The sequence below is a fragment of the Psittacula echo genome (assembly GCF_963264785.1).
Source record: "Psittacula echo genome assembly, chromosome: 5".
In the NCBI taxonomy this organism is placed as follows: domain Eukaryota; kingdom Metazoa; phylum Chordata; class Aves; order Psittaciformes; family Psittacidae; genus Psittacula; species Psittacula echo.
The window spans coordinates 195,612-209,133 of record NC_137739.1 but is presented as its reverse complement, the minus strand read 5'-3'; the positions used below and the strand labels follow the sequence as shown (position 1 = coordinate 209,133).

General features: G+C 47.4%; 1 protein-coding gene across 1 annotated transcript; it reads left to right on the top strand.

Annotated features, from left to right (window-relative positions):
- Positions 1–1,970: 1,970 nt before the first annotated feature.
- IL21R (interleukin 21 receptor) lies at positions 1,971–12,728 on the top strand (the record flags this gene model as incomplete). The annotated part of the gene is made up of 8 exons (XM_080618690.1): positions 1,971–2,025; positions 4,491–4,596; positions 5,226–5,422; positions 6,750–6,901; positions 7,296–7,473; positions 7,777–7,873; positions 8,676–8,757; positions 11,832–12,728. 8 exons carry the CDS (start codon positions 1,971–1,973, stop codon positions 12,726–12,728), a joined length of 1,764 nt encoding a protein of 587 aa, XP_080474816.1.
- Between the last annotated feature and the right edge of the window lie 794 nt (positions 12,729–13,522).

The following is a 13,522-nucleotide window of genomic DNA, read 5'->3' as shown; positions in this document are numbered from 1 at the left end:
GCTGAGGGGAGCAGGGGGCATGCGCTGGGATGGGAACGGGCCTGTTTGGGCAGGTTGCTGTCCTCCCGAGCCAGGGCAGCCCTGAACGTTCTGAGCCCAGCAGTTACAGGTTCTAGGTATTTCCCAGGGAGGAGGATGAGGTAAAAAGGCAGTGGACAAGTGCATGCATCGTGTCCCCAGGACGAGTGACACGGCCCCAGTGGCCGGTTCTTGTGTGAAATGTGCTGCAAGGAACATGTGAAGCCATGACCAGAACCTGCCTCAGGAGGCTGCCCACCTTGAGGGCATCTGCTTTCATGGTGCAGGAGGTCTTAGCATGAATCAGGTGAGAGGTTCCGGATGGCAGAAGAGCACTCAAAGGAATGAGAATTTGGAGAAGAGCAGTGGAAGGATGAAAGGGAGCACAAGGTGGGTTTAGACAATGGCCTGTGTCTTAGTAATGAGAAATCACCAGAAACAGTGGTGATGACAATCGTTACCCTACAGTGAAAACTTGAACTGGGACCAGAGGCATCAAGAAAAGGCATTTCCTCAAGGAAATGTGTGGTGCAGAAGGAAGGGCTGGAGCGTGGGGAAGGAGCTCCTGTCCTGCCACTCACAGCAGCTGGGGCAGGCCGGCAGGGTGCCGGGGCCCGTGCCGAGCTGAGCGTGTGCTTCACCCGCACGGTGCCCTCGGCAGGAGAGGAGGGGCAGCAGCATCCCGGCCGCTCCCACCGCAGGCGTGCGGCCATGAGGCGCCTGTGGCACCTCCTGGGAGCCTTGCTGATCTCATCTGGACACTGGTGCCTGAGAGCGGGGCTCAGCCCGTGCGGGGCTGCAGGGGCTTTCTGGGGGCTGCTAAATTTATGTTGCTTTCGTTATTTGAGTAACCCTGGGAAATTTTCCACCACCACAAATGTTCCGCGGGTGGGAGAGGCCTCGCTGGGTTCTCTGCCGAGTGATGGCTGCGGCTCGCTGCTGGTGCTGGGGAGGAACAAGGCAACCAGGACCTGCTCCTGCACCTGGGTCACGGCACCTGGTATCGGGATGAATACAGGCTGGGAAATGAAGGGATTGGGAGCAGCCTGAGGAGAAGGATTCCCAGTACTCAGCACGGAGCTCATTTTGAGTCTTTCTGTGCACATCTGTGTGTCTCTGTAAAGGTTAAATGCTGTAAAAACACAGCCTTAGTGTGTTATGTGGCTTCTGGGGTTGGTCTTGGAGTGAGGGCTGTGGGTTGAGCAGTCATTTGTATGCGATGCTGTTTCCTCATATTGTTGTAAACATCCTGCTGTCTTTTTCTCTATAGGTTCTCTTCACCAAAGTGCATCAGGACAGCGCTTCCCTGGAGTGAGTACTGTACATCATTCTCTTCTGTGCCATATGGGAAGCTTTTTGGGGTTTTAACTGGTTTGCCTTGCTGGAGTCGCTTAACCTGGAACTCAATGCTTATTAAACCATGAGTAGAACAAACCAATGAGTTCTCACAAGCCGTGCTTATACAGACCCACAGTGACATTCAGACTATGACTAATTCACTGTACAGATATTGAAGCCACAGCAATGTCACTTCTCCTATTTGCAAACCATTTCTAGTTGCAGGAAGCCACTGAAGAAAAAACGGGTTAGTGCTTAACCCAAGTGCCTTCCTGTTGCATGGATAGACTGTGGCTGCAGTCACTTTCCTGCCTTCTCTGAGCACATGCTGCTGGCAAGGAGCAGAGATTTCACTGACTTGGTTATCGCCAATTGGCAGGGTTGTTGGTCACTCTCCCTGACCCATGGAGGAGGTACACACAGGATGACTTGCCTAAATCAGGCACTTTACTTTTAGACATTTAAATGAAAGCAAAATTAATTCCACCTCAACTTTCAACATACGAGAGATGGCAGAGATGAACTTTTAATTGTTTGTTTGTTACTTTTTAAGGTGTGTGGTTTTCTGATTTTGTTCTGTTTTTTTACCCCCAGGACATCCAGTCAGAACCAACATGAGGAACAAACTGTGGCTCCAGAGTATTTCTTTCTTCCTTTTACTCCAGTACAGTAAGTTCCCAGATATCTCTTCCAGGCTGTACACCCATAGGGTTTATCTTAGTGGCTTATGACACAGGCCCTGCTGAGATTTGCATGCTACTAAGTTGTCATGGGACAGCAAGCACAAGGTAGGATACCAGGGGAGAAGGTTCCATGGGATAATGAGTTATGGAAGAGGCTCCATGGGTAGTAGAGGGCACACACAAGGAGCTGCACAGCTGGGCAGAGCTCAGCCTGACTGCATACCACCAAACCCCACCTTTGCTATAGGAAAAGTTCTGGTGGCCAAGACCAGGATATCCCTGGGGCTTATGGCTGCTGTGGGCAGGCCAGCCAGGGACAATGGAGTGAACCTCTCCTGGTCCAAGCCCCCTTGCTCAGGGCTGCACCGTGCAGTCAGTGTCATTCCCCACAACCCCCTTGCTGGTTCCTACCCACCAGCCGAGCTCCAGCTGACTCAGAGCTGACTTTCTGAACAGGTCAGCTGGGCAGAAAAAGGCAGCTACAGCAGTGTCTGCAGGGAGCAGGCACAAGTTTAGCGTTTACAGGCTCTTCTAGGCAGAGCATTGGACCTGCTCCAAACCAAAATTAGCAGAAAAGATGAATTCTGAGGTTTATCTTCCTGCCATATAGGACCATTGTGATGTCTGATCTGAATTTTGTGTAACACTAGCCAGGGAATTATCCTGTACTAATTTCAGTTTGGACCAAGCTAGAGTCTTCTATTAAAAGTATTTGACTTTTGTTTCCGATGCTACCAAGGATGGACAATTCATCCTAGATCAGACTGGGTTTGGGACACTTAATTATTTCCTTCACAGTAAAAAACTGCCATCTTCTTAATTTTGTTAACAGATTCTTGCCCAAAGATACACTTGCAGCTTACCAGCTACCTAAGCATAAGAGTCCATTTGGCTGATGAACATAATAGCGTAGAAGAATACTAATTAGCTATCTCATGAGATTATTAATACTTGCTGCCCTCTCTAAAGGAAAGCAAGGGGCTTATAACCCTGTGTTTGTAGGAGAGTAAAGTTTAGGCTAAGGAAGAAAAAGTATGTCGTTCAGACCTCTGGAAAAACACTGTGCCAGGGCCCTTGAAAGAGTTTACTCAGGGCTCACAATGACAAGTTAAACTTAACGAAAATTTTAGAACAATATTCTGAAGTCAGTGTGAAATGAAAAAGTCAAAACGAAACAAAGCAACAGCCACGTAATTTGAATGTGCCTGATGGCTGTGAAGTAACACGATTCCCATCGGGCTGGGAGCAGTCCTGATGGTAGGGGGGGACCACGTTACATGGATGTAACAACCTTGACATCCCCTGGATGATGACAATTTTATTCCCATCAAAAAGGGATGATACTGTACATGGAAGAGATGAATAGTCACTCTAGCAGACATGGTTTGCACCAGCACCTCCTACAGGCCTCTCCTCACTAGCGTAGTAGCAGTGTCTCTTGTCAGCCCAAGATGCTGTCAGGAGAGGACTCACCGATGCAGACATTTCTCACCATGCTGCTGTCTGCTCTGCCATGAAATCCAGGGAGGTAACTTAAGTGTGTTATGCACAGAATAGCAGTGCTGTTGTACAGTACACTCCAGATACTGATACGTGAGCACAGCTCCTGCAGAACAATTAGAAGAGCATAAAAACTGTTTTGTGAACACTTTCAAATTAGCTCATTTTCTTAATGACCAGCATAAATCCTACCATTTCTCCTCAAATTCTCTTTAGAAGTCTGTTTCAGTTTAAGTGGTTAATACATTGTGCCTGTCACTTTACTATCAGAATTATTTATGGAAGTTCTAGTAACTACAAATTTGCAGTATTTTTTTTTTTTTTCCAAAATTCCGTTAAAAGTATATTCCAAGCCCCTGGAGCTGGACATGAAAAGTAATGATGCTGCAGATAGCAAGCTACAGAAAAATAGTATGCAGAGAGCATGGTAAAGAAAGAATTACTAAAATACTACTTTTCAAAACGTGCAAAATGCCCTGTCCATCCCATAAATGAAAACAGCAAAGAACAGAAATTGATTTAGGAAATGGTATCATTAAAATTGTTCCAATATGCTGCTGTTCGTGATGGGGTACTCATGCCTCATGCTGCATAAGCCAGGGCTCTTGCAGAAGTAGTATGTGACTCTGCTATAGTGACTGTGTAAGAGGGGACAGAGATAATTTTGGCAGCTCCGGCACAATCTGAGCAGCTCCTACAGGCTGAGATGCCATTTGCTGCCACTGCATTTTTAATACATTTTTGTTTGACACTTATCTTCCTGTCAGTGACTTGCTTCCCTATAGATATGAACACATCGTGCACTCTAAGACTGGAGACTTCTGGGGGGCTGTCACAGAGTCTGTTACCTTCAGATTTAGTGGGAGCCCTGAGGACTCTGTGTATTGATATAAAGTTCTGCTTGCTTCACCATGGAAGTTGATATTGTGTTTTCTCTTTCCCAACCTACAGCTACATGTTGTGAAAACCTCACTTGTTTTGTGGACTATGTACAGACCCTGTCCTGTGTCCTGAGGAATGACTTTGGTGCCAGTTCATATAACCTCACTGCAACATGGTGCGTCTCAGTAGGATGAGTAAAGTGAAGTTAGCAGGAACTTCTAACATGACCATAGCACAGCAGTGTCCTTCTGACCCCTTTGTTAGGTAGAAATCTTGTTCTTACTGCCATGCTGGTTTTTACTTGGTACTTCACACTCCAGTTATCAGCTGGCATCTCCCTTGGCAAAGGATCCCTGGTTCCTGTGTCCACTGACTACTCTGCTTGCCACTGACTGCTACGCACCTCTGGTTTCTTTGGCATTGGGAATATCTTGCCTTTTGCTGCTGTTAACAATGGACTTTCACTCCTGTGTGCTGGAAGAGCTCCTGCAGTTTGTCCAAGCCTCATGCAGTTGCTGCTCTGCCCCAGCAAGGAAGTGGGTGCAGTCCTGAGCTGTGTAGCCCTGGTCAGCACCTTTCCTTTCCACAAACACTTTCCTACTGCTCTCAAAGATCTTAAGCTGAACAAAGAGAAGGGCAGGGGGATGGACAGATAACAGACGGACACAAAAACTGTCAAAGTTCAGATACCTTTTTATTTGAACATGTTGCCTTTTTTTTCTCATCGTTTCTGTGCCTGGTGCTTTAGTCAAACCACAGCACATGGCGGCTGTGGACTTGTTTGGTTTTTTTGGTTGTTTTCAGGGTTTCCGAGGAAGTTCCAGAAAACACTGTGGCTGCCTGCAGTCTCCTGCAGTTGTCAAGGAACACCAGTCACACAGAGTACATGTGCACTGTGGATATGACTGAACTGCTGGCAGATATCAAAGTCCAGGTGGATGTTACAGAGATAGCTGATAAACAGCATGTGATTTCCAATGGCTTTTATATGTCTGAGAACAGTAAGTAGAAAAATGGTGGATTTCATAAATACTGTCTGGCCTTGTACCTGTCTCCTAGATAGTCTGGGCAAGGAGCAAGCATGGCAGGCAGTGCTGGGGACCTGTGTTTGGTGTGCACTCATCTACACAGCACTGTGCTCTCATTGTAAACTAAGGAAACATTTATGCTTGAGGCTGAGCTTAGAGCTGGCTTGGTCCCAGCATTTTTTGGGGGAAATTTCTTTTCCCCATGAAGCAAGAGGTGATAAATTTCTACCTCAGACCAGTCTCATATGTAGACTATGCAGGTGTTTGCTCTTGGCTAGAATCTGAAGGCCAGGAGGAGTTGCTTTAGTTGCAAATGCCACAAATGTCCTCACAGGAGTCCCAAAAGGCTCTTGCAGTGGATACCTGAACCAGCATGACGTTGTGGGTGGCACAAGGTGTCCCAGACATAATGGATGTGCCAGTTGTTTCTGGGGCGACTCCAAACCATCTCCTCTGCATGACAGGAGATTTGGATGCAACCATTTGGTTGACTTGGTGGAATGCTGGTGTGTTCCGAGTTGTGCAGCAAACTGTGGCAAGAACGGGTGGTTAGCCAGGCAGACAGGAGCTGTGTGGCCATGTGAAAAAGGATTTATCTACTTGGATTCTTCTCAAATTAAACTTTATTTGAGAAGTGTCATCTCTTTAAAAAATACCATAACATTTCAGGAAAGCCTCTTGTCTCCGTTGACAGACTATTGTGGTGCTTTGCATGTCTCCTAGATGTCCCCATACAGAGGCATCATAGCTTAGTGATGGACCCCGTAGACCTAGTGCTGGAGTTTGTGCATTACTGCTTTTGGACATATGAAAATAGCCTGCAGGGGATACAGAAGGCTTGCCTTTTAGGCACTTATGACACAGGGATTTGCACTGGGTTTACGCAGTGTGCACTATCATCTTTTATCATCAGCTTTTCCTGATGTCTCTGTTACACTGAGGGGTGCCAGTGACTGTGACTACACAGAATCCTCCTATGCCATGAGAAGAACAAGGTGCTGTACTCTTTATGTTTCCCAGCTGGTATTAGCCCCTTGTGCTATCTTCTCCTGTTCCTTAGGTGATGAGGAGGTTCAGAGACAGGCAGAAGGCATGTTTAGAGAGACGTGCTGAGGGGTGGGGTTCTGTGCATGGCGGCCCAGCCTGAGAGGCAGCGGTGCTGTTGGTGTTGTTCTGTGGATGGGGGCCCCACTCTGCCGGGGCACTTTTGCTCCCTGCTCACTCTGCATTGCTGTTACCACACTGAGCCACCTCTTGTCTGCGGTAATGTTGGGAAGGGTAACACCATCCTATCTTTCAGTCAAACCACAGCCTCCATTCAATCTGACTGCTGTGTTCTCAGAAGGTTACAATATTTCTTGGGAAACCATCTACCAGAACTTTCCTTTCTACTTTTTGAATGAGGAGCTGGAATATCAGCTGCGTTACAAGAGAAGGACCGACACCTGGGAGGTGAGATGTCAGTTTACCATCAAGTAGGATGTAGTAGCAAAGAGGGGGCCCTCACAACCAGGACAGGAGGGGAGGAGGGTATTCCTGGTTTGGAAAAGGTGTCTCTTTGCTTGCCCAGACTGAAAACAGGTAAAACTGAAAAAAGAATTGAGAAGCTGTTTAAGAAGTACTAGGTCCTGTGGGGAAGGCTGATGGTTCATTTACTTCTCATGCTGTCCTGCATGGAAGGATCCCTGAGGGCCCCATGCAGCTGCTGCCCAACCAGAGCACAGCCTTGCAGAAACAACATGAGAGCCAAGGAAATGACTTTGCAGGGCTCCTCGCTGGGCAGCAGTGAGGATAATGTAGGAGCAGTCACTCCAGCCCTGAGTGTTTGGTGTTTCGTCATTCACAGACTTGGAAGACTAAAGCTGTTCATGAAGATAAAAGGACACTGGTAATTCTGCCACGGGAACTCCAGGCGAACACTGAGTACGAGTTCCAAGTGAGAGCCAGACCCCGGGAAGGCACTAGTTACCATGGATTTTGGAGTGAATGGAGTCGTCCGCTGATGTTGACAACTGGCCCTGCCGGTACATACACCCAGCTCTCCTCACCCTTCCAGCCCAATGGCAGAGAATACTTCCAGAACTCTAATCAAATCTAATTAATTAGAACAAATAGTCTAGTAAAGACAGGCAAGTTTGGTTTGCTTACTGAGCATGTGAAGCCCAGGGCTGGGCTGATATGTGCTGTCTATACTGACCTTCTTACTGTCCTTCAAAGCCTAAGAAAAGGTCTGGGGTAGAAGCTGAGGGTGTCTCCTCACCATCTCTTGCTTTTTGACCAGGGTAAAAATGCAAGGTGAGCCTGAATGATCCTGTCTCTTTCTCCAGCAGTGACACAGACAGCAGACATGGGATGGCTGCTGCTGTTGGGTGGTGTCGTGGCAATCACTGCCTCAATCACAACCTTTCTGGCCAAACAGCAGAGGTAAGAATGCTGCAGGAAGCTGGAGTAAATACTACAATTCTGTTGCTAAAGATATGTTATTCACACGCAGCCTTCTTTGCATCTTGTGTATCCATGCCCAAACAGCAAAGTATGGTCTTCAGCTGATGTACTGCCAAGAGCACCTTGCTTTTCTCTGGGACTCTGCTGCCATTCAGCTGGCTGGGACAAGACAATGGCACATGGGGATGAGAAGGGTCTACCCAGCGTCCTGGGCTGTTCTCCTGTTCCTGTCTGTGCTCTGCATTTGCCAGACGGGAGCAATAGCCATGGCTGGCCTGTCCCTTTGCAGAGGTGACACAGGCTGCTCAGTGCTGGCTGAAGGCTCCCTATTTTTGGAGGGTCAAGTGCCATTGCAGAGGGATGGGGTGCCTGCAGCACAGCGGGAATGATGCTGGGCTGCTGCACAACAGGGCTGGCACAGCCCCTGTCCACAGAAGAAGCGCACAGGGCAGAGTTCTGGCCTGGAGGTGTAGACCAGGGCAGCCTGAGGGGAAAATGCATTTCCAGCAGCTCGGGCCTTTCCAGGAAGGAAAGAAAAACCTCTTTCCTTAGTGTGAATATTGTGTGCACAAGTCTTGAGGGCTGAGGCCCATCTCCTGTGAGGCTCACAGGAAAGGCCATTAGATGGCTCTAATAGCACAAGACGTCCTTGGATCCTCAGCCACCTGCTAACAGTGAGGCTGGGCAGGTGATTGCAGCTGCCTGAATCAGACCTGGAAATGCCTTGTTTTTTATCTGTAATGTGTACTTAACCACAAAGCCTTTCTCTTTTCTTTTCCAGGTTATGGAAGAAGATGGCTTGCATCCCAGACCCTGCTCCCTTTTTCAAACCACTTTACCTGGTGCATAATGGAGATTTCAAGGTATTAATGGGCTACACAAGCAAATGGAGCACATGTCAAAATTAAACTAAAAATTCCATCATGCTGTCCTGGACAAGGGGTTCTTATTAGGGCAGTGGGAGGTGGAATCTATCTCAAGGGAATACCAAACAGCTCCTTATATAAGGACCAGCACTCCAGTGTTTACTCTGTGCCATGAAGGCCTTTATGTCACATCCGTGCTGCTTATTCCCTGTTGGTTTCAGTGGGTAAGCTGAGCTCATACATAATCTGTGAAGCCTGGATACCTGAAGGGAGTGGACAAAAGGATACCAGGACAGTAACAGGGATTTTTCCAAAGCTCCAGTCCCGTGCTGCATCAAGGCCATGGAGCAGACTTCAGTGTAGAGCCATCTCTTACTCCAGCCTCTGCCTCTGCACATGACATGAGCTCAACATCAAGACTTGTAGTTCTCTCTGAAGAGCCACTCGTACAAACAGTAGCTCTGCATGTCATCCTGGAAAAATGGTTAGAGCTTTGTGGGCAGATAACTGCTGTGTGATAGTCCAGTGCAGCCGCCTCCCTGTACAGGAAGTGTCTTTGAGTAACCTTGCATAGCCTTCCCAAATTCTCTTCCTATTTAACAACAACCAAACTTGCTCATGTGGCAAAACGGTTTGCAAAGACTGTAGAGTTTGCTGGAGTTCTTAGGCTACAAAACTAAAACCACTGAGCATCCATAAATAATGGTTGTATTAAGCTGAACAGCAGCTCACAATGCCATTATCAAACTGTAAACTCCTGGCATGTCAGTGCAGACTTCAGTGCCTCTTTCTGAACAAGTTCCTGTTGCTACAGCAGCACTGACCTGAGACACTTCAGTGTCTGCTTTTTGTTTCTGCTTTTTCTTAGACCCTCTGGGAAAGGGGCCCCAGCTGAGCCCTTATGATCTTCGTGTACTTTCCCACTGCTGTATGGCTGATGTTTGCAGTTAGGTTAAGCAAGTAGTATTGGAGGGTTGCTATTCAAGCCGAAGCTGGCAGCAGCTGCCTCCCTTCCTTCCTTCCTGCCTTCCTCTTTCAGCCTTATTATGGCTTCCCATATCTGCTCCAGAGGGATACTTGCATCCTCTTGTGAGGCAAGTGGCATTGGTTGCTCTTGGGGAAACGATCCAAGACCAGGGGACTCTGTGGGAATTCCTGAGTGTCACAGGCTCTCTAGTGCTCACAACAGAAGTGGAAGCACCCTGCATGCCAAGAGCCATGCTCCTCTCGGATTGAAGCCATATGGGGTTCTCTGTTCTGTGGGAATTACGTTCTTGCTAATTGTGCTGTTCAGTGCTGCTGAGAAGGGAATGAGCTTCAGTTGCTGAAGCTGAGTTACTTCTTAATAAATGTGCAGGTGAAAGCAGAACAGCGTCTTGTGCTGTTGCCCCCACAGCCACAGCACAAGATGCACAGGCAGGGGCTGTCGGAGGATGTGGTGACATCACTAATACATGAACAGACTCATCCTTTTCAGCTGGCAAGAAACCAGTTGATGCAGGGCTTGTTCAACTGCACCCTGCCTGCCCCAGAGCAAGTGGTTAGGTTACGCCTGTGAATAATGATCAGCAAATTACAATAGTGATGCTCTGCAAACAAGAGTCCTGGACTGGGTAGGAAGCAGTGAAAATGTTACAGGAAGAGTTAAGACCTCAAAAGAGAAGGGAAAGCAGAGAAACGTTGTTTACTCTTGTGTGTGCACAAGACCATGTTGGGCAGGAACTTTACAAAGGGATTTCCTGCTGTTTCTTCAAAAAGCCTTTTGCACTTCAGATGCCTTTCTGTCCATTACAGTTTTAATAATAAGGTCTTCATAGCTTAGGTTAAAAAGAAATTAAAATAGACTTGATGCTTCCTACTGCAATGAAGACTTTCCCGTGCTCTGTCTCAGAGAGTAATAGGCTGTGTGAAGATGTTCTCTTCCCAAATTCTTTGCTCATGTCTGCTTACGCTGAGTGCAATTTGTGCAGGAGGCTGATAGGATTAAGGCAGTCTGACAGCTGTGGCAAAACACAGCTCTCGTGCAGCACTCTGTCAGAAGCCTTCACAGTGTTTATGAAGCCCAGTGTTGTTACCAACGTTATGCAGGGCAGAAAGTGGTGCACTTAGGTGGGCCTTGACACAGCTCAGCCGTTAGGTAAGTCTCAGACAGGGAGCAGAACCAAGTCCTGAGTCTGGGGTTAGCCCAGCCTCTGGACTGCAGAATCCTCTAGTGGGACTGGCATTTATTAGTGGCACATGCCTAAAGCTTGTTGTGATCTGAGTGTCTGATTCAATGACTTCTTCTAAAAGAACAGAAACTTTTACTTTGTTCTTAGATCAGAGAAACACAGAGGTGCCTTTACTCACACATGTGACTGAATGCAAGGGGCTCATGACCTAGAGGCAATACAGGTCAGGATGTAATACTAATGGTGGTACAGAAGGGCAAGATTCAGTGTGTGGCACTCCCTAACCATCTCAGTAAGAGTAATCTGCAGAGGCAGTGGTTACAGCTCTTTGAGGTCTCCATCCCTTGCCTATTCCTGCTTCTTCTTCCTTGTCACTGTGGGAGAAAAGGCTGGTCTGGGGCATGGTTGCAGACAGAAGACTGGGAGCAGTCTTGCCTTGATCCCCTTCCCAGGGAACTTGGGTGAGGGAAGTGACAAAGCAGGGCTGTGTTGTTGGGTGCCAGTGCAGCACACCTGGCGGGAAGCTGACCATCCTTCCTTACAGCAGCAGTGTTCAGGACAAGACGGCGGAGGAGACGTGGTGGCTGGGGACTGCTGGCTGCTGCACAAACGAATGCTGCCATGGGCAGTGGCATTCTTTGCAGCATGGAGAAAACTGCAAAGCCACACAAACCTCTCAGAGCTAATCATTGTCAATCAGTTGAGTCAGTTCACCTGCAGCTGCTGTGTATGGTGTCAGCAGCATCTCATACCCTGCTCGCTTTGAGGAGTCAGGGATTTTTAGAGTTTGACTTTGCCTCTAAAGCTGTAAGAACTTTGGTAATTTCTGTAGAACCTCAAACCTGATGACACTAACTTCTCTCTTCCCCTCCCTCTCTCCCTCTATGTCCCTTTGTGCAGAAGTGGGTTGGTGCACCCCATTCAAAAATCACTTTTGATTTCTTTGAATGGGGGATAGTCCTTCCAGAAGTCCTAGAAGTTTACACCATGCGTAATTCCAACAGCACCTCATGGGAGGAGCTGCACGAGACGAGGAGAGAATTGCCTTGCAAGCCCTGTATGTCGTGCCTGACTGCCCCAGGTCAGGATGGCCAGTCCCTGCTCTCTAGTGGGACTCAGGACCAGTCATACGGGCATTTGTCCATTGATACTGTGACTGTGGCTGATGAATTCACGCCTTGTAATTGCCAATGCAACTGTAACCATGTGTACCAGGGACATGAGCATACCAGGGAGGAAGATAGTGCTGGAGAAACTGGTTACCCCAAGGTTAATGTTGATGATGAAGACAAAAAGATACCCACTGACTTGCCTCTGACTGACCTGAGCACTCAAGACAAAATACTTGCTTCAGGCTCTGTGTCTACAGACCACCTACGGAGTATAAATGTGCCAGCCCACCAGCAAGTAGAAAGGGCTTTGGAAGGAAGGATGGGGAGCATCCTAGAAGTCCTTTGCTTGCAGCCTAATCAGTGGGATTTGGAAAATCCAGGTTCTCTCCCCTCTCCTGATGGTGAAAGTGTTTCCTACAGTGAAGGTTCCTGTGATTCCTTCCCTCACATTGCAAGGCCTGGTGACAGTTACCCTGTGATCTGCATAGATTTGGACACTATTGACAGTGGCTTTGTGGACTCAGACTGTGGGAGTCCGGTTGACTGTGAATTTGAGCAAAACAGTCAGACCAACTGTGGGTCCATCCCTCTTGAGCAGGAGGGGGAGGATTTTCCACGGAGCTACGTCAAGCAGTGGGTCTCCTGTCGCTCTGACAGCCCTGTCAGTGAAGCACAGACAAACTAAAGACTTGGTGTTGCCTTGTAACAAGAGTGTTCAGCCTTTTCCGTACTGTGCCAGGAGCAAAGTGTTAGAAAAATTCATAAGAGAAGCAAAATTTATTTCGTGTAAGCTGGATTGCATACTGCTGAAAACTGTTAGGTGCATAGAAATACATCTGCCTATTTCTACTGCCCCTTATTCTGTTCATGCCTCACACTTGACATTATTGATTTTATTATTTTTATCCCTCCACCCTCAGCCCCCTTTATAATGGCAGAAAAAGAACAGTACCTTGAAAATTACCCCTTGGCTTATGTATATGTGCAACTGTTTTTGACAGTGACCTTATAAAGAGTACAACAAAACTTGAAATTACTTTCCCTGGTATTATCATGTGACTTGAGAGTTTGGATGCAGATGGAATCTAAGAAGCATAACCCATGACAAGCATGTTTGTTACATTAAAGTTCCCCTACCCTTTCCCAGCAACACAGGTGGTATTACTTTTCCTACTAATATCTTTGGCTCTTTAAACCCAGCTATAATCATTAGTTAATTGTGGAGGGTGTCAGCCCTGACCATAGGGTGTGATCAAACCCAGTTCTCATATAATCATCACAGAAGTCTGTGGCCGAGACAGCAAACACAACTCAGGCTTCAGAAACGCTTTGGCTTTCCAGGTGGAGTCTGCTAATGAGAAGTCTTCAAAACATGTAATTCCAGGCGAACTCTTGCTATGGTGCTCTTCTGCTGCAGCAGCATTTCTCCCAGTATTTTCCAAGCACATTAACTGAAACATTGAGCAGCTTTTAGAGCTA